Below are 21,381 nucleotides of genomic sequence, written 5' to 3'. Positions count from 1 at the left end.
AGTGCGATCATATCTTTCAGCTACGATGCCTCGCTTATTATGAACACTTTCAAAGAACCATTGGAGGAGTATAGTAGTTTTTCTGCATTTCTTATTTTCTTACGTGACATGCTTTCAAACATTTGGTTGAGATGCGGATAATAAGGTTTCCGGCAAGTAGATGCTAAATGTTTATAACAGAACGGCGACTGTGGCTATGTTGTGGATATACATTTTCAATATCATTTCTCTGCTTAATAAAATCACCCTAATTAGTAAGTTTGTTGGTGGCTGTTAGAACTTTTTTATTCACAATTGTGATGATGCAAGCCTTGAAGTATATTGATCGCACCACCACACTATCTTGCGACTTGATTCATGAGTGAAAGAGGCAAAGAAAATTCTTGCCCTCTCGCACAAACATTAGTGAATTGTTGGAGCCAGCGTGCGTTTCAAGGTACCCACCGCATGTTTCGCAGCAGCACACCACTAGAATGGGAGCACGCGTATGCAGAATAACGACAAGATTGTGTTGCGGAACTGAAACTCTGAAAGGCATGCTACACTGCTGAAGAAGATCGAGCAGTACGACCAACCATATATTTTCCTATAAATACACTGGAGATAACTCTGGTGCAAGTGGCTAGTGAAGCTACTACGGGGGGTGATTAGTGGTACACGGATTCGTCTAAACTTCATCTTTTCGGCTCCGTTTGGCTCCATGCGACCTGAAGCCGCTTTGTTGCAAGACAGAGTTCAGCAAATGTTCGGAAGTTTCACTTACCCAGCTCAAGCTTTTTAGGCTCACGAATGCCAATCGGCTGACGAAGTTCACAATGGTTCATACTTTTGTCCGAAACTCAACTAAAACACCACAAAAAACAAAGCCACAAGTGCGTTAGAGGGCTGCAAGCCCAAACACTAGACGAATGTGTGTACTACCCGTCATTCTAATGGTGGCTCAATGATCGTATAGCCAGAGTTCGCACTATTAATTATTAACTATATGCGGCCAACGACAAACGATTATGCTTGTTGCCATTGGTCGTGCTACTGAGGGGTAACAGAAGGACACCTCAACCAAACGACTGGAGTTTGATGTTCTTACAAGCATATAGAGTCTCCAAATTACCTAAAACGAGCTTTGGCGCAGTGATCATTCAACCAACATGGGAATGGTGGTTGAATTTGCCTGATCTTTGTGCTTTTAGTGTTGAACGCATGTACTTGTGGCTTATTTTATTGTTCTGTTTTGGCGTTTGTTTTCGATGAAAGAATGAATCGTTCTGTACTTCACGAAACGATTTGAATTGCTGAGCTTAAAAGGTTAAAATAATGAAGTGTAAGGGCTAAATATTTACTGATTTTTGTCTGGCGACAAACACGGCTTTGGGCCCCACGAAGCCAAACGGAGGCGAAAGAATGAAGTTTAGATAAATCTGTGTACTACCAGTCTTCTTCACCATGCTGGCTGCAGCCCTATTCATTGCAGCTCCTATAGACACTAGCGCCAGACTTCCTTTTAGTGTATTTATAGTAAACTCTATGCCTGCAAGGACAGACTACAAGTTTTTTTTGCTATACCAAAATAGTCGACACCCTGTTGAGTGGTGTAAGTCTTGGAATTATTCTAGGGGTCATACGTGATATACGTTTCACCTTGAATTTTGTTTCTCGTTGAAGAAGCTTTTATTGGAGCCAACACCGTAAACATCCAGCAATAAATTTAGAGTATATGGGCTATTATAACGCACTATTAGAAGAGTTTAGCATCTTTATGTCCCCCCTACACGAAGATAATAAAACCATGAGGCTGCTCATCACAGTTTCTAAATACAATGAAGGCACTGTTGCGTTTTCTCTATTTTGCCCAATGAAGTCTATTTCTCTCTCTCTTGCGTTTTGTCAAGGATAGTGCACTCATTCGCCGTTTATAATACCAAACGCTGAACTGTAATGCCGGTGAAGACAGTCACTTTTCTCTCCCCTTCTACAACACTCCTTCTTGCTTCCCCTTCCATACAGGGTAGCGTATACTGGGCTCAGCCCAGGCTAACGTCCCTACCTTTCCTCAACTATTACTATCTCTTTATTCTCTTCATACAGAAGTCTGAAATTACTGTGACTTCCTACATATTATTTGAGACGACTGGTAAAAAAAGATTGATTAGCATATAATACCATGAAGATCCTGGCATGGAAATGTCTGTTCATGTGAGCGCGTTACGAGCACGCGTAGTTTTAGTTTTCCGGACCTATGCCAGCTAAAGAACATTACCAGTATTCCCGTGGTCAAGTCATTGAACCGATATGTTCAAATCGACGGCTACATGTTTCATGGACGTAAAATAAAATGTATTGCATATTTTCATTTTATTGTCAATTAAATGGCCACTGCTGACGAACTATAGCCTTCGTCGTTGCTGTCCTTTTCTTTCAAGGTCGACTGTGAGAAGTGAACACTTACTATGCTACGGGTGTCGTACAGGAGGTCGTACGGCCGTCATTAAGGCTACGTCGAACGTGCCGCCACACAACCTACAGACTGACTTTGACACATGCTAGCACCACCAAGTGTTGGACATGATAAGTTTGTAGCAGCTAACGATAGATGGAGCGCGGATTGATTTCACTGGTAATATTCTGCTTCTCTTCAGGCTGACCTCTCAGTCGAATACAGTCATTTGGGAAGCTGTGGTTTTGCCATGTTTCACTCGTGGCTGCACACTCGCGCACGCAGATCAACTTCGCTTCCGTATGGTAATCTCGGCAAGGAACCATTGCGTGTAACAGCCAAAGGTCGGCAAAACTTGTGTATCTCACTCAGACTCATTCATGAAATATATTTCGGGCTTTGGACTCACTCGGACTCAGACTCACGAATATTTTCCTGAGCCGGACCCACTCGGACTCAGGCTCGCCAAAACACTACTCACCGGGACTCATTCAGACTCACGGCTCAATCTGAACCTGAGTAAGTCCGACTGAGTCGACTCGTGAGTGTATTAGCGTTCAATTACCATCTTCAAGCATAGTGTCGATGCTATATAATGCCAATATATCACGTAATCGTTGTTCTTGAGAGTGCTTTCTATGCGGTCAGGTTCGAAAGCACTCACAACATAACGTTTATATACCAATAACTTTCGCGGCAAAGTTGATGAGGGAGAAGTGTAGGCAGCTCCCAACGTGATTTATACCTTTCATCTATAAATACTGAAATGGTTCATCCATGACACTGCTTTGAAAACCTGCGAGTAGACGTGATTATAAACATGAATCCCGGTAAGACTGATAGTGGTTCTGAAGACTACTAGATAACAGCTAATGCAACGTTCGAACTTCAGATCACAGCTTGTGCTCGAAAGATAAAATATATTGGCAAAGCAGAGCAAACGGAGGTTTCTGAAGTTTGAAAAAAGATCAATAATAATAAAAACTTCAAACTCGAAAGGTGCATGAGTGATCGCACGCACACTTCAGTGTCGAGGTGAAAATATGACAACGAATTCCGTGGGCGCGAGCAAAAATACAGCCATGGATGAGCGAAACGTAGTGAAAATGGACCTGTCAAGCGAGTACATTCGAGGGGGGGGGGGGGGATCAGGCAGAAGAAAAACAGAACTTTACCTGTGAAATCAACCCGCAATCTATCTATCGTTAGCTGCTGCAAACATACCGTGCAACTCTCGGCGGCACTGACGTCAGTTGAAGTCAGTCTAGGCCACGCTTCAGAACATTCGAATGCACCGTGCAGATTATTTTATTGTACGTGCTTGCTTGACGCAGTCCATATTACATGCGTGTGTGTATATAACTGTACATACCGTGTGTGTGGTTTCGTTACCGAGCGCACGTGTTTTTTTCAGCTCGGCCAAATTTGCGCATGGTTGTTCGTGTGGCTGAGCGCCGACACGGCCCGTTTGCCCTGCGTTGCAAATTGTCTATAGATGATTCTATAGAAAAGGGCAAGCTGAGATATCAAGAATGACTTCTTGCATGGTTTCTTCTCACACCGCCTAGCACTGTAAGTCACGTGATGCGAATTTTAAAAGCATGACACACCTCTATTTGAGCAGCGCGCAAATGCAGAAAAGCGCGCCGCCGCGGCGGGTTATGGCATTCGACTGCTAACCCGAAGGTCGCGGCATCAAATTCCCGCTGCGGCGTCTGCATTTTTGATGTAGCTGAAAATGTTGAGGACCGTATACTTCAATTTAGGTGCACGTTAAAGAACCCCTTTACTACGGCATCTCTTGTAATCATATTGTCGCGAGAGGAAACGATAGACAGGAACTCGAAGTAGAGGACTGTTTACTCAGCCACAGCTGCTATTCACTTCTTCGCTCTCGTCTTCTGCTACCAACACAGCGCGTGGCTATACCCTCTCCCCAATGAAAAAAAAAGAAGCATCGAATGAATGCCATGGCTCCGAAAAACAACGAAAAGTAGTAAGAAATGTCTGTGTCCATTGAAAAGAAAAAGGACGAGATGAAAAATGAAGAGGCAAGAAAGTAATGTGCAGTTGTCTTGAAGGATATTGCCACATCACAAAGTTCTTGTCTTGCAGTCAACGAAAATAGTACGGCTTCATCCTGGAGACGTGAACCACATCCGAGGAGCGGGTTCTGCGAGAACGGTGTGACGTGTCTGCTGGGACAACTTCGTAGTTCACTTCGCCGAGGCGATGAAGAACTCGGTAGGGTCCGAAGTACCGACATAACAATGTTTCTGAGCGTCCACGTTGACGTATAGGAGTCCAAACCCAGACTAGGTCACCGGGTGCGTATATTACTGCTCTGTGGTGGGTGTTGTACCGGCGAGCATCTTGATTTTGCCGCAATAAAATGCGAAAGCGCGCCAGCTGCCGGGCGTCTTCGGCACGCTGAACAAATACATCTGCGTCCGGGGTAATCGTGTCCGGCAGAGTTGGTTGCAGCATGGTTTCAAGCATTGTGGTGACGTCGCGGCCGTAAACCAGACGAAAAGGAGCAAAGCCGGTGGTTTCCTGCAAAGCCGTATTGTAGACAAATGTTATATACGGGAGGATTTCATCCCAATTCTTCTGATCCTTGGCGACATACATCGAAAGCATATCTGCAATCGTTTTGTTAAGACGTTCGGTTAACCCGTTAGTCTGTGGGTGGTACGCAGTTGCTGTTCGGTGCGTCGTGCCGCTCAGCAACAGGATCTGTCGGAGCAACTGTGCCGTAAAAGCAGTACCACGATCTGTGATGACGACAGCGGGAGCACCGTGGCGGAGAACGATGTTCTTGATGAAAAAGTCAGCCACCTCGGAAGCAGTTGCTCGCTGGGTGGCTTGTGTTTCGCAGTATCTGGTCAAGTAATCAGTGGCAACCACAATCCAGCGGTTACCAGCCGTAGACTTCGGAAATGGGCCGAGTAAATCCATCCCGACCTTTTCAAAAGGTTCGTGAGGGGGTCGCAAAGGCTGAAGCAGACCGCCTGGTTTCGTCGTTGGGGTTTTGCGGCGCTGACAGGCTGTGCATGTCTTGACGTACTGCCGGACGGTTTTCGTAAGTTTCCGCCAGTAGTATTTGTTCTTGATCCGCGCCAGAGTACGCGTGAAGCCAAGATGCCCTGACAATGGCTCGTCGTGACTAGCACGTAAAACATCATCGCGGAGAGCGGCAGGAACGACGAGGAGGTAAACAGTTTTCGTTGAATGAAAGTTGCGCTTGTAGAGGATGCCTTGGCGTAAACAGAAAGATGACAAATCACGCGCGAACTGATGTGGTGGTTGTGGGCGACGTCCCTCAAGGTATTCGATCAGTGGTTGCAATTCCAAGTCTTCGCGTTGCTGCTCAGCCACGTTTAATGATGCGAGAATAGCAAGGCAGCTGAAGTCTTCATCATTGTATTCTTCAGCGACCTCGACGGGTGCGCGGGAAAGACAGTCAGCGTAGGTGTGTTTCTGGCCAGACTTGTAAACCATCCTTATATCAAACTCTTGTAACCAAAGGCTCTATCTTGCGAGACGGCCCGAAGGATCTTTCAGATTCGCTAGCCAGAAGAGAGAGTGGTGGTCACTTACGATTCGGAAGGGGCGTCCGTACAAGTAGGGCTTGAATTTCGTTATGGCCCATACAACCGCCAGACATTCTTTTTCAGTCGTCGAGTAGTTCTTCTCCGCAGATGACAACGTGCGGCTAGCGTAGGCGATGACGCGTTCCACGCCATCTTGATATTGCACGAGAATAGCTCCGAGGCCAAGGTTGCTCGCGTCAGTGCGTACTTCTGTGTCTGCTTCGGTGTCGAAGTGACCTAGGATCGGTGGCGTTTGTAGGCGTTGTTGAAGGTCGCGGAAAGCGCTGGATTGTTTGGGACCCCAGACGAAGGCGACGTCATCCTTGACGAGTTGTGTTAGAGGGTCGGCGATTTTCGAAAAGTTTGGCACGAAGCGGCGGTAATAAGCACAAAGTCCCAGAAAGCGGCGTACATCATGCTTTGTTTTCGGTATCGGGAACAAAGCAACTGCCATAGCCTTGTCAGGATCGGGGCGAACACTACTGCTGCTGACAATGTGGCCAAGAAATTTCAGTTCCTCATATCCAAAACGACACTTTTCCGGTTTCAAAGAGAGGCCGGCAGTGCGAATAGCCAGAAGAACCGCCTCAAGCCGCTCAATGTGCTGTTCGAAAGTCGTAGAAAAAACGACTACGTCGTCTAAATACACTAAACAAGAGTACCACTTCAAGCCACATAAAACTGTGTCCATCATTCGTTGGAACGTGGCTGGAGCGCAGCACAGGCCAAAAGGGAGAACTTTAAATTCCAGTGGTTTTGGGACGTTGAACCCCACATATTACAATTGCACAAAAGCGTGAAATGGCGAGCGCTCGTTACCCAGTGACAGTAGATGTTCACGGTGATCAAGTGGAATGTGTTCATGAGTGGCTCTGTATGCCTAGTGCCACAGTTCTTTGAATAGTAAATAAATGTTCTCTGCATATTAGGCAACCCATAAACCAGCAAATATTGCTTCACGCATTTGTCTAAAATGTTGTCTTATCAATATCGATGCCTCGGTCGAAACAGCGCCTGTCTTTCTTTTTCTGAAGTTTTGTACTTGATGTTTGCATTTTACATGCTCGCCGCTATTACACGCTCGCCAGTTACACAAAACGGCCATCTGCAAAACCAGAAAAAGGCCTCAACTGCACTGTTGCGGCCTGCACCCTACGTGTTCGATGGGAGAACACACAGGAGGGTTCCAGGTCATCGCACAAGCGCCCAACTGAGCAATCGGGCCGCACAAAGCAGCCAGGGCATAGCCTGACTGAAGCAATTTGTCTCGCCTCACGTATACACTTCGATCCGCCGCAGTCGATACTCGCTGCAGATAAAGTAAAACGGTGGTCATGCTTCACGTCGTCGTCGGCGTTCCGTTTCAAGGACGCCGGTGGTCGGCCCCGATTCCATCACTGTCGTGTCATCCGTTTCGCGTCGCCGTTGTTTGCCAGAGCTCGCATCGATTCGCACGGGGCCACAAACGGGCCGCCATTTCTCTTCCGATATCTGCTGGAACTGCCATCAGCTTGCCGAGAAACGTTAATATGAATATATACACACTTAATGGCACCACGAATTACCGTGGTGATAAAACGTGGTGTGTCAACAGTCATAGAAGCAATAAAGTGGGAGACACTAAATCTACCAGTAAAACTTGTGTAAATAATAAATGATACTGTAAAAATGCGCACCGGTGGGACAGCAATATTTATAGTTTCTGAAGAGAAAAGAGCCGTACTTGAAAACGCAATCATCGTTACGTTATATATATATATATATATATGAGTGGTTAATCCCAATGCACACACACGGCTGACTACACATATATGGAAAGACACACGCACCATTTAATTCCTATTAAAAAAGAAGGCGCCACATATTCCCCAAACAACGCGCATGCCGCATGGCTGTGGCAACAGTGATCGTCGTATCGACCCAATGTGTCCTCCAAGTGCTTATGTTCAAAATGTTGGAAAATCACTCATTACAACGGCACCGTGCCAAGTAATCTCTTTGGCGTGTTTACTTATACGTTGGCATATAAGGATTCTCACCATCATGGCATTGGAACTATTCTTTTCAGGGCATCATTCCCGACGAGCTAGATTAGAATTACACAATAAGGTGTAAAACCTGAATAATAAGCTACTGTTTGTATTGAAATGCTAAGTTATTATAATCATCAATATTTCAGTTACAGAAGTATTAACGTGAGACTATCACAATGAAAGAGAAACTATTGTTTATTGTAACACTTTTTTGTGGAGCGTGCATACGACTGTTCTGCGACCAAAAGGTGCGAATGGAAGACCAACCTGCAATTCAGAAGAATGTACACCCCTTCACAAAAAAAAAAATGCCAAGCCGGCGTGTAAAGCGCAGCACAGCCACAGCAAACGCTGGAAGAGCACCGTTTCAAGAACCCGTTCCAAACCCCTTGACGCTGCTATTACAAGTACGCTTTGCAAGGTTACCACTATACTACTCTATCAGTTGATTAGGTGGCTGATCAAGATAAATTATGGCTGAGCCCTTTGTCATGAGTTCGAAGCATTTAACGACCCACTCTTAATGCAGTTCATATAATGTTACACCTGTTTTACATACTTCACATTGTTATTTTGCTCTTCTACCACGCTGCATATTGCGTATGTGATCGCGGTTACTTCCCGATATAACACTTGTATAAGGTTTTTGTGCGCAGGGATTTCGAGCACCGGTGTGGCTCAGTGGTAGAATACTGGGCTGGTATGGAGAGGATCCGGGTTCGAGTCCCTTTCCAGCCGGGATATATTTTCTTATTTCACGTGATATCGGTTACGGAAGCTGGTGGAAGCGGCGGCGGACAACTACGGCACCCTTGGTGTGATCTCATAACATCTTTCGCTGTAAAAAAAAATGATTACATATAATTGATCTAAATATACAGGGAAGGTCAAGATATGTTGCCAGTGGTTCTGCATTTATTTTAGGAATCCCGAATAACGTCGCACTTTGCTTTGTTTCACATCAGTATGAGACAGTCAACGTACTACTTTATTGATGTGTGGGCTTTAACGTCCCAAAACCACCATATGATCATAAGAGATGCCATAGTGGAGGGCTCCGGAAATTTTGACCATCTAGGGTTCTTTAACGTGCACCCAAATCTGAGCTCCCGGGCCTACAACATTTCCGCCTCCATCGGAAATGAACATACTACTTGGTTAGTGTCTCAGAGTGCAAAGGATTGTACTCAAATCGAAGGTACTCCCTATAGGTACCGTACACGTCGTTATTACTTGCGGAAATTGAGTTACAAATACATAGTCAAAACAAACTTTCAAGTACCACGCAAAGAGGGAGAGACGTCGAGGATCACAAGCGAAGCCCTTTAAGTGAGGCGGATTAATTTACAGCCTGGTCACTGTTAGACTGTTACTCAAAGTTTTTTTGACAATATTGTTTTATGTTCCTTTTTACCATAGTTTAATCTTCACCACTAGGAGATATCAAATGTGCGGTTATGGTAGGGGATTTCTATTTCCTTGTCAGTGTCATACCCTCAGTTTACGGTATTTCAACTTACGGATAGGAAGCCTGTTTAAGTATATTGTGCAAGACAGCGTCCGGCGTAGTTGACATTGATCCGCAACAGAGCCAATGAATCGCTCATTCGGTTTTAATTTTCACTTCTCCGACTGATCAACTGACTCGTATATGAGATCGAAAATTGCTACATTGTCTTGGTGCCAGTGAAGAACGTCCACCAGGACTACGATATTCAGGAGCACATTTGTCCCTATTTTCATCGCAATATTAAATTACAGATGCACTGTACGCCGGTTTCTTTGCAGATTGCCGTACTAAATATATAATAACAACAAATAATAATTTATTCATTGATATTTAAATGTTAACAAATAGCTTCAATGTAATGGTGTGCAAAGTACACAGCTTTGTTGTTTCAGCTGTGAAAATAAGGGGTGTGACCTCTAGAGCAGAAAAACTGCGCGAATTATTCCTTAAAATAAAAAAGCATTGTTAAAATATTACGGCATCTGTCACATTTATGTATTTATTTATTTAACAGTACTACTTGATCTTATAGTTGAGTCAGCAAAGAGTGGGTTTAAAATTATGAATTACACATAGAACGTTTTAAGAATAACAGCGCGAAATGAGCACAATACGAAGCAATGAAAAAAACATAACTTGCTCAAGCAACATTGTAAGGCGGAATGCATGACATGCAATAAAAGGAAGTTTGCATAATCAACTGGCAAGCAATGAGTCAAGCGTTTCTAGGCTGTCAGTTTTAACGGTGGGTGTATCTAGTGTGGTCCACTCAACGATCGCTCGTGGAAAGACAGAATACTATAAGCATTATTAGCTGACTGATATGTAGCGATCGAAAAACTATGCCAGCTTCTAGTATCGTGACCTGCATGTAGAATAATGCGCACATAGTTGGATACACTGCCATTGAGTTGCTGTTTAACTGTTTTAAACATAAATCGTATTCGTGCTATTTTATTCCTTGCTCTTCGAGGTGCGCTTTAGATTAGCCTTCGCCACCAAACCTAAGGCCGAGACCCCATCGTCGCGGTTCAAAATAATCCTTACAGCTCTTGACGTCGAGTTGCGTCAACAAATAGAGTGCCTCAACGTTGCGTGTCCGATCTTAGTCACGGTGTTTCCATGTTGCGAACGCGCGGGGTGAAGCGCAAACGTAGTGGCCGCATGGGAGCAACATGCAAAGAGGCTCGTTCGGGTGCGTTTTGTGACACCCCAAAATCAGGTCGTTCGTAGTAATCATAAAGCGGTTTAATTTCGTAAGACCCTCTAATTTTTTTATAGCATCTTCTAGGCGGCGAGTCGTTTTTTTCTGCATGGAACGGATCGTGCCTTGAACTACCCATACCATATTATCGCGAATAATTTGGCTCACCAATTGCATTTTTCATTACAATGGTAGCCATCGATAATTACCGGTGCGGCTACATTATATGAGCTGGCAATATGCAGCAGCTAAGGAGCACAGCCCTTTTTTTTCTGGGATAGGGGAGGCGGTGAATTCCACGCGCACTGCAACCATTATTTCGCGTTCCACACTGCACCGGAGAACACCACCTATAAGGTACTGATAAATGAACGAAATATTGCGCAGATAAAGAAAGGAAGTTTTCCTTACTCGCGTGTGTACCCCGTGATTTGTGGCGAGAGAGGTGTCCTGAGCTGAAATGCACTGCCCGCTGTTAAGATGCCAACGTACCTTTTGCCTCCAAATGCTTCAATTTCTTCCTATAGATGGTACTCCCTTCAACTATGCAAGCTCTTTCGCTCGATGAACGAAAATGGACTGCGCACGTCGCATACGCAAACTGCAAGGCGGGTGTTCCGCGAGCCGTAAAATCTGGAGCGTATATTCGGAAGGGTGTTTAGCTCACGAAACAACATTCACTTTGCAAAAGCTAAGTTAGCCCACGTCGGCGCGCTGCACAGGCCTCGCGTGAAGGAATTTAATATCAATAACCCACGCGTCCACCTGCATAATCATCAAATTTTCAGGTTTCTCCCAGTACGGAGAAGGATTGGAGAGTTATAGGAAGACGTGGCGAGTTTGAAAAAAACTAAGCAATTGCCCACACAGATTAAAGAAAACACAAAGAACTCAAACTCCCCTGCTTGGTGGCGCAAACGCAATAAGGGAAGGCTGTTTCGCAGTTTGCACGCTCGCTTATGTCCTTTCTCGTATTTGCTTCTTCTTCCCATTTCAAGGAGCGCAGGTTAGACTCTTCTTATTACGTAGTAAACGTCCAGTGCGAAAAACTTTGGCTGCGTGTCAAGTCAGGGCAGGAAAGACCGCGAGGCTTTCCTTTTCTTCATGTGTGGATTTTGATTTCAGGGCGCTGCCATTTTTCTTTTCTTTTGTTCGTGAGCGCGGGCAAGTGCAATCCTCTTGTATCGTGCTCGCGTCTGCCTATAGTATGCCCGCAAAAGTACGTTGAAAGTCTTAGACTGCACTTCATGTATTTTACTCAAACTTCGCGGCTAAAATTTAAAGCGCTGACGTCGTTAAAATAAAGTGAAGAGGGGCGCCGTACTGTGTGCTGTCCCTGTTGTAGTACTCGCCCTCACACTATAGGAGCCATAAATGAAGTTTACAGTTTCTCTTTCGATACGCTATAAGCTGGTATAAAAACAGATTTTACGCTGGTATGCTCGCGAAGAAAACAAGTTGTTAGCTCATGTCCAGGGAACGAAGATTCAGCATGGCCGCAAAAACGCAGACGGCTGAGGGAGGGACACGCAAGTTCCTCTCGAAAAGAGTGCACGAAGCAAGCGCAATAAGAGCGTTGATGGCATCTGCATTTGTTTGATTTGTTGCGTGTCTTCCTTGCGTTGTTCACGAAGGCTCCCAAATTGGATGAGCCATAGGAGGAAACGATGGCTAATTCTGGTTGGGAGCTTCCCGTTGTCGTTCGGCCGGCATCGCGGCTAATCCCGCCGAAGACCCCACTCGTGCGGACGCGGCGCCGAAATCCCATTTGCAAGCGCCCGGCCGCGCCACTCGAGCCCCGTGATTCCACCTGGGCAGAGTCGCAAGCGTTACGGCTTCCCGGCTCTCTTTTCCGTCTCGTTGGCGGCTTCGCAAACGTGCTCCAGCCAAAAGTTTCGCGAAGTCTCCGCATGTCACTTGGCGTGTGGTGGCAGCGCGCTGCCACTGCGCCGTATACTCTTCGGCAGTGCAAAACAAATCGCAAATATCGATGCAGCAGCAAATACAACCGCTGTCGTTAACTAGAGAAACACACTTTCGCCATCAAAAGTTGCGCTTTGCGAGGCTCGCCCTCCTGCTGTTCTCGATCCAACGCCACACTCGCGCTGGGGCAACACTTCGCCCTTCGCGTCTCCCCGACCGAGATCTTGTCGGTGCTCGCCCGTACGTGGCAGGCGGGGAAACCTCAAGGGAGGAAAGCACGTCAGACCACGGAACAAAAGCAAGAAATAGAAAACAAAATGGCAAGGACAGACAGCCTCCCCCTGGGGCAACTTCAATCGACTGTCAATATTTCTGGTTAGCTAGCCTCGGCACGCAGCATTCCAGACATACCCAGACTGCGCCCTGTCGAGAGAAGTCGGCCACTCGACAGATGCAACTCGCGGATGTGTGTTGTCGGTGCCATGCTCTCCGACACGTTCCTGACAAGCCGCCTTAATGACAGGGTGCCCCCCCCCCCCCCCCCGTTTTTTTTCTCTCTAGACGTCGTCCTCTCCCTCGTCCATCAGAGCGTACTCGAGGCCATTAATTAAGGCTGCCAACGCGTTTCCTTCGACCCAGGTGCCATGCTTTTACTTCTCTCGCGCCTCTCAATTTTTTCTGCCAGAGGCGTCGCAGTGGTTCAATTAAAGTATCGGACAGCGGCTTTAATCAGTCGCCGGAGTCTTGGCTTGCCCGCGGAACATGGCCGCCGCGGAGGGAGCCGAGCACCTCGGGTCGCTCACTTCCCGTTCACCCACAAGCGGGCCTTCAAAGGTCAAACTGGGCGGGATCTCAAAGTCACGCAACCGTCTCCCCACAGCTTGTGCACAATGGGTTTTTATGGCCCCCTCCAATCCCGAGCATTTTCTTACATTATTTCTCCGGGCCCGCACTCAATCGATTTGCGGTCAACTACATCTTTTTTTGCTTCTTTGTGCCTTTCTTGACTCTTCCCATCGCCTTACTTTTTCTTTCTGTGTCGATGCAAACTTTTCAAACCAAAGATAGCGACGACGACTATAAGGCATAGTCCTGAAAGGAACAGCGTAGCAGGCGACGCTTGCGCTAGCTCTGTTTTGTGCGCCTGCGCGTACTATTGCCGGTCTCGCAGATTATCGCCGTCGTAAGGCGCTGATACTGCCTGCGGTCGACGCTCATGCGATATTATTAAAAACGATGTTGGCTGTACGTGCAAATGGACAAAAGCTGTGGTTCACTGATAAGATGTACTTACATGCCGAGTCACAGGGAGCAGCCCACCTTATTCGTCATCCCTTGCTTCACTTGGGGAACAACGTGGAAGTGTAATACTTCCTCACCCTGCCGTGGTGGTCTAGTGGCTAAAGTACTCAGCTACTGGCCCGCAGGTCGTGGGTTCAAATCCTGGCTGCGGCGACTGCCTTTTCGATGGAGGCCAAAATGCTGTAAGCCCGTTTGCTCATATTTCGGTGCACGTTAAAGAACCTCAGATGGTCTGATTTTCCGGAGACCTTCACTATGGCACTGACCCATAGGTCGTGGGATCGAATACCGACTGCGGCGGCTGGATTTTCGATGGAGGCGAAAATGTTGGAGGCCCGTGTGCTCAGATTTGGGTGCACGTTAAAGAACCCCAGGTGTTCGAAATTTCCGGAGCCGTTCACTACGGCGCCTCTCATAATCATATGGTGGTTTTGGGATGTTAAACCCCACATATCAAACAATCAATCAATCAATCAATCCACTAGGGTATCTTTTATAATGTTGTGGTGGTTTTGGGGCGTTAAATTCCACATATATTCATCAATACTTCCATTGATTACTTCTGACCATGACTGCTCAGCTACTGTCTGTGAATACGCATGCATATGTTTGGTCCCCCATAAGTCACTACGACTCCAAAAAACTACACACATTATGTGCTCACTTTATACCAGCCAATTCCTTTCCTCCCGCCTGAATAACAATATGGTCTTGTAGAAAAAATTACTAAAACAAGTCGATCAATGGCAATAATGAAAGCGTGTTTGCTGCATTCTTCTACTTCATAATCACAGCGGGACGTGTCATTCGTACACAATCTAAACTGGACTATAGCTGCCGTAGCCATCGAGGCACTACTAAAATAAATGTACGCGAGATATTAAAAGTACGAAAGGTTATTCTCCATATTGACCTCTGCACACTCTTTAGTGACATAAGGGTCCTAATTACAATAATAAACCTCGTGACACCACCGCTTAAGTAACTACGTATTGAGACCCAGTGATCACGACACATTGGTTACCATAACATGTTCAGTTGAATAATCAACGTCTTATGCCAGAACAGAGGTGGTCAAGTAGTAATTTTAGAATAGCAAGTTGCAATTGATCGCACTGGCAACAAAAATGCGAGCATATGCTGCTTGCGCTATTTCAGTTCTTTTTTTTTTTCAGTTCAAGCAGTCATCTATGCTTGCATGGCCAAACTAGTGAAACCCTTCTGTCAAAATTTCCTACACGACAATGTACGCCTGTGCGCACTGTAGCTTGCAGAAGATGTGCAAACGACCCTGTAAAGTTGAAATGTAGGATCACATAAAACACATTTATAACCGTTGTGCCAGTGCTTTGGAGGCACATGTTATAGGGCACTTGTGTTCTACAGCTATAAGTCTTCCAGAATAATTTTTCTGTCTCATTCGCATCGGCTCGCAAATCTATTTCGCATGTGGTAAGTGGTTTAATAATGCCCTTACTGATTTGTGCGTAATGAGAGGCTGTTGTTGTAACTTGCAATCACATAAAACAAATATGGGCGGCATTGTTAAATGAATTGTTTTTATGACAGGAATGGACATTTAACTGTGACTGTGTGCACACTTCGATTTGTGAGAAAATTCCAGCACGTACACAACAGACAATATTGTGAGGAAAGAAGAAAATTGGCCGTGCCTTAACTTGATTATGCCTTTCATTGCATGGCGAGAGGTGTGGCTAATCTTCTTGCTTAGCTTGTTGCTCTGTACGGCTACGCTTTTCGAGGGGTGCGGCTCGTTCTTTCGCCGTCTCCTCGCTTGACCACCTCCTGTTCGTTTCGTTACGACTAAGAAGCCTGGCTCCTTTCAGTCTCTCCGACTGACTTTGCATATCTACCGACGAATTCCAACGAGTCGCCCCTTCTGTATATAAAATGCAACGCCGGCTCCTCCTGTGTTGTTGCAACGCCGTTTCACCAGCTCCTCTTCTGACGTCATGCCAGATGGCACAGCTAGCGGCGCTCCCAGCTGCGGCGGTTGATAGGCAACAGCTCGGCTTAGCTACCAAAAGGAAACGTCACGTTATTCACGGAAAAGATGACTCGACTACTCCGCCTGGCCGATGCTGCGATGCCAGAAAACAACAGCTTGGACATACTGACCACTGCATTCGTGACGTCACCACCACCTCACATGTGGTGGAGGGGCTTCTCGGTCCATGTACCGAACCCTCCCCTCCAGCCATTAGCCAAGCCCCAACCGCGAAGAAAGCGTCGAAGCCAACCTCGGCCAGCGAGCAAGCCGCCGGCAACAAGGGCTGCTACCAGAGTATGGGCCTCTACATCAAAAAACCCGGCAAGCCGAGACCCTGACCTCCGCTACGATGAAAATGACAGCCCCTGTCCCACCTGCACTGGTTGTGCTCAGGCAACCCAAGTGCTCCGGCAACTCAAAGACCCGGAAACCTGGATCGAGACTGTTTGTTTGGCCGACGTTGTGGCCGGTAATGAAAAAAAAAATCTGATTACAGCAATACCCACTGGCACTGATAACGGTGAACAGAGTGTCGGCGTGTCGGCCATTATTCAATTGATCTGCGACAAGACACGTCGGCGTTTATGCATGCGGCGTCCAACATTCGAGCATTATCACTAGTGGTCGCGTTTGTTCTAGGATCTACTCAACTGTTCGCGTTAATACGCTCAGGCATAAGAAGTGATACCAAGATAATCTGGAATACTCTCAGACATTGTGGCGTGATTTGCGCCATTCAGGCTCTATAAACACTTGCGACAGGCTGGCAACATGATAAAACACAAAAAGAAAGAAGCATACGTAACAATATGCACTTCCTTTTCTCCAATAAATTGTGTTGTTCATTGATATGTGGGGTTTAACGTCCCAAAACCACCGCATTATTATGAGAGACGCCGTAGTGGAGGGCTCCGGAAATTTCGACCACCTGGGTTTCTTTAACGTGCACCCAAATCTGAGCACACGGGCCTATAACATTTCCGCCTCCATCAGAAATGCAGCCGCCGCAGCCTGGATTTGAACCCGCGACCTCCGGGTCAGCAGCCGAGTACCTTAGCTGCTAGACCATCGCGGCGGGGCAATAAATTGAGTTGTGAATTTTGTCTTGTTTCCTGACATCCTTGTGTGCTCCGCGATGGAAATTCCCCAAAATTAGCACACAACTTGTCTAGATTTCTACACAATTACGCTTCTTTTCTTCTGCTTTTTACGCACACGACCGTCTGGCTATGTTACGGCGCAGTAAATAGCTTTCGTGATTTAAAAATTGGCCGCCAAGTTGGCCCTTAGGCGTTTTTATTTTTTCGGTATCCATAAGGAGAACCTTAAAAGGGTATCAAATTGAGCTTGTCGGCACGGCTTGAAAAACAGTGCGGCCCACAGGAACAGAATGACAACAGGACGCGAAGTCCTGTGGTCTTTTGTTTTCCCGCGTGCCTGCACTTTTTTTCACCATCAATACGTGTTGAGGACACTCGAGTTTCACCTTCAAAAGTATACGGCCACGAGAGCGTAGTTGGGCCCCGCCCGCATCACCGTACTCAATCACTAGCATATAGCTACGGTATTCCATGCTTGAACGCCTACTCCAAGTGCGGCTGGCCCGCCCCGCCGTATAATCTTCCTTCTGCAAATGGGCCAACTAGGCACTACAAGTCCGTGAGGCGACATGCCGAAATGTGCAGCTGTGCACTTCGTTGACGCTGCTACTGATCATGAGGATTAACTAGGCCTGTGTGCTTTGTAATTGGTGGGCTCGTGTACGTATTTTGATGCCTGCATGGTCCGATTCTACGTTTCCGCAATGCCATAGTACATGCGCCGACGAGACTCCTTTTGCCACATGACATTCTCATACGTTTTATTTCAAAACAATTCCAAGCACTGGCGCGACTATGTAGTAGAACGTCTGGTTCTCACGTAGAAGTCTTGGGTTCGATACCAACTTGTAGTGAAATATAGAGTTATTTGTTTATTTGCATGTACCTCGAATTTCGTTCACGAACGACGCTGATTTTTCACTCACAACCAATGACGCCGACATCAGAATTTCAGGGAAACGAGCTCTTTAACGCTAACGCGTTAGTAATTTATGGTTTTTCACGAGCTGAAATCTCAATATCATAATGAGGCACGTCACAGTGGGAGGTTTCGGATTAATTCTGACCCCCCCTGAGGCTATTTGAAGTCCATCTAAATCTAAATACACGTACGCCTCCGTTGAAGTGCAGCCACCGTGGCCTGGAATCGGTGCCGCGTCCTGGAACTTTGTATTTAACAACACTTTCACTGCTAAGCAACCCCGATGGGTTATTTCCTTCCTTTCAAAGTACTTTTTTTTAATTATAACGTGTTACGCTTATTTTATGAAACGTGTTTATGATGATAAAGGTTGCACGTGAGTCTAGCATGGGTACTCGAAAAAAAAAAAAAGGTCAGAAGGCGTTGTTGGAATTGAGACTATACTTGGTCTAGTGGTTTCTTACAGAGTTATAAATGCGCAATGGTTCGTAAACGCATCAGCAGTAGGTAGGGGCCAAGCAAACAATAATGCTACACACATCGCCATCGTGCTACTGAAACAAGCCGTCACTTGCCTACATCCCGTAGCATTGTATGCTTATACCACGTCGACAAGACATGCAAAAGCACCCGCGGTCAGCTTCTCCGTGATTCTCTCAATGGAGGCGCCACAATTTGCCGGCTGCAGGTGCAAAATATGCAAGGACAGTGAATCGCTGACTCGTGCACTGATGCGGCGAAGTGATCGCCGGAGAAAGGCCATTTATCACGCGCATGCCGAGCACGCTTGCTGGCCAGTGCCCTGCATGCCCGTAATGGCTTCTGCATACAAACAAAAATAAACAAGTGCACCCGTGGAAATGCTGGATAAAAAAAAATGGACGCGTTGACGTGGCACTCTGAGGAGTAATGCATGCTACGCGTTGCGTTTTAGGGCATAAGCTCGGACGAGAATACAATGGACGTCGTTTGGCCAGAAGAAGGACGAGAGCGAGGGTGAAGCAAGTCTCGGCGTCACAACGCAGGAGCCTGGTTGGCGCGCTCATGTGGGAGGTCCGGCGGGGCTCAATGCGTGTCTTCATCGCGCGTCCGCTGACGCTGTGCGACATCCTCTTGAACTTATGATTGCCCCAATTAAGCTCCAAACTCGTTGAAATTTGGACATTCGCAGACCTCTTGCAGCACTTTGGAGTGGCCTTACCCGAAAACTGGCTCGGTGAGAGGACAGAGAGGGTGACGAAGACGGTCCCTTGGCACAATGGCGCCGGCACATTAGGCCCACTCGTTCCGTTTTAGAATAACCCTCATTAGCCTTCCGCTGTCCCTGAGTGCCTCAGTGAGCAACTGGACGAGGAGAAGAAAAAAATGAAGCTGATACTCCAACTCAGTGCATGCGCGAAATTGCCTGAAGATGTTTGATAGAAGTACAGGGGCAACATATACGCTTAACGCGCTTTACAGCAAACCCATCGATGTCTATATTGTCGGACACGCTGGTTGATATCATATGGCGTGCATGCGACCAATATGGTGTGAAGGAAGCCTGGGAGAAAGAAGTAGTGAATTGATTGAAAAGGTGCGCTGCAGTTGAAAGTTTGAAATAGATTTTGTGTCGTGCACTTTCATGCGTCTTTGTTCTTTTTTTGTGCACTGATAATGTTGAAGATTTTGAGACAGGCAACCGATCAAAGACTCGGAACAAGCAGGTGTGTTGCGAGTCTTTGAACTTTGTAAAAATAGGAACGCCCCCCCCCCCCCCCCCGTACGTCCCTAAAGGTGTGGAAAAAAAGGAATATCGCAGGCCGCATAAGCTTGAGAGTGGGGTAGTTGTGCAGCGGAAAAGCGACTACGGGAGTACTGGTTCACCTGTTCCATTCGGATTCTGCTTGGTTTACTCTCGCTCGGTGACTGAAAAGAGAGAAAAACGATGAATTTAATCATCAGCTGAAAATTATCGTTTCGCTGACATCTTGGCAAGCTGTATAGTCCTGATGTTTACAGAGTCATACACGGAGTGATGAAGGTAAAAGAACATTGGTTGTTGTTTTTTTGTTGATAAATTGCAAGGAACCTCAACCTAGAACATTAATTCAGACTTGTTCCAACAAGCATGACCACCACACTGTAGCACATAGACTTTGCAAGAAAAATTCGAGAGAACTAAGTAAGTTTACTTTCAGTCCCCCAAAACATTCACATGCACTTCGTAAAAAACTCGGTATAATACTAACCGATGTTCGCAACGTAGTTTCTCTTATTATCATGTTGCTGCAAAATTACATATTATTATGTCAATTATTGGGATAGCCAGCTCTAACGTAGCTTGCCTTCATATATATATATGAAGCTTCACAATATATATATATATATATATATATATATATATATATATATATATATATATATATATATATATATATATATATATGTATGTATGTATATATAAAGAGAGTGGTTAAAGAACAATGTTCATTCTATTGTGCTATTGTGCTACGCGCACAATGCAATGTTGCCACTAATTTATCTGCCACAGGAAAAAATTACAGTAACAGACATTTTTGAAATGGCGACTGAGTCTGATGAAGGGCAAGTAGGGCACCCGACCACTGCCAGATCAGACACATTGAATTGTTTTTTACAGCGTACGTGCAGGGCATGCAGCACTCAACTGACGAGTCTTCGATTCTGATTTTGTTCTCAAGTCTCATCGCAGCAGCATTCGGTGACAAGTTTTAGCGCTTACCAGTGATAACTTTGGAAGCGTTTGCACTGGTGCACTTCACTGAATACAAAATTGAATACAAAACTGAATACAAAAGCACCTGCTCTTTAAACCAGAATTACCGATACAATGTGGCGTCCTGTTCCTTGATAGGACTTTCATTGATATCACTCCCTGAATCGCTTTCTTGTTGATTGGACTCCTTGTAGTTACGACTGTTGGGGGCTTATCTTAATTTTCTTAAGCTGTTTTTGCGAGGAGATCTATGATCTGTCAGAATCCCCTTGTTTGAAACTCGACTTGTAATACATTTTTTCACTGACGCAGCCTGACTGGCCAGTAGGGCAAATTCGTCATAACTCGTTGAGCGAAGACAAAAGAAATATATGGCCACAGTGGCGCAGTTTATCACGGCTGACATTGGATGAAAACACAAACACACATGCCCACAATTCTTTCGGCATCGGGTAAGAGCAATGATAATCATATGTTTTAGACACACAGTGATTTGTTGCTGGGCGTTTATTGCATTCAGCTGTCTAGCAACCGACGTTAAGACGGAAAATGTGACTTCGCAGCCAGTTTCATGAACTAAACCTTTACTAAAGTTGGATTTTGTCTGGGGAG

At 45.9% G+C, this 21,381-nt stretch overlaps 2 protein-coding genes across 2 annotated transcripts in view; both read right to left on the bottom strand.

The window, feature by feature from the left end:
- The window catches only part of cpx (synaptic transmission protein complexin), a 406,174-nt gene that overhangs the window by 335,123 nt on the left and 49,670 nt on the right, over window positions 1-21,381 (bottom strand). The gene's annotated exons all lie outside the window — the stretch shown is intronic.
- LOC142775075 (uncharacterized) overlaps window positions 19,905-21,381 on the bottom strand; it is a 600,362-nt gene continuing 598,885 nt past the window's right edge. Inside the window, exon 4 of the mRNA XM_075876394.1 lies at window positions 19,905-19,940. Within this exon, the coding sequence (XP_075732509.1) occupies window positions 19,924-19,940 (17 nt within the window). The 3' untranslated portion in view covers window positions 19,905-19,923. The remainder of the gene's footprint in view (window positions 19,941-21,381) is intronic.

The sequence above is a fragment of the Rhipicephalus microplus genome, chromosome X (genome assembly GCF_043290135.1).
Source record: "Rhipicephalus microplus isolate Deutch F79 chromosome X, USDA_Rmic, whole genome shotgun sequence".
Taxonomy (NCBI): domain Eukaryota; kingdom Metazoa; phylum Arthropoda; class Arachnida; order Ixodida; family Ixodidae; genus Rhipicephalus; species Rhipicephalus microplus.
This window is presented reverse-complemented; position numbering and strand designations above follow the sequence as displayed.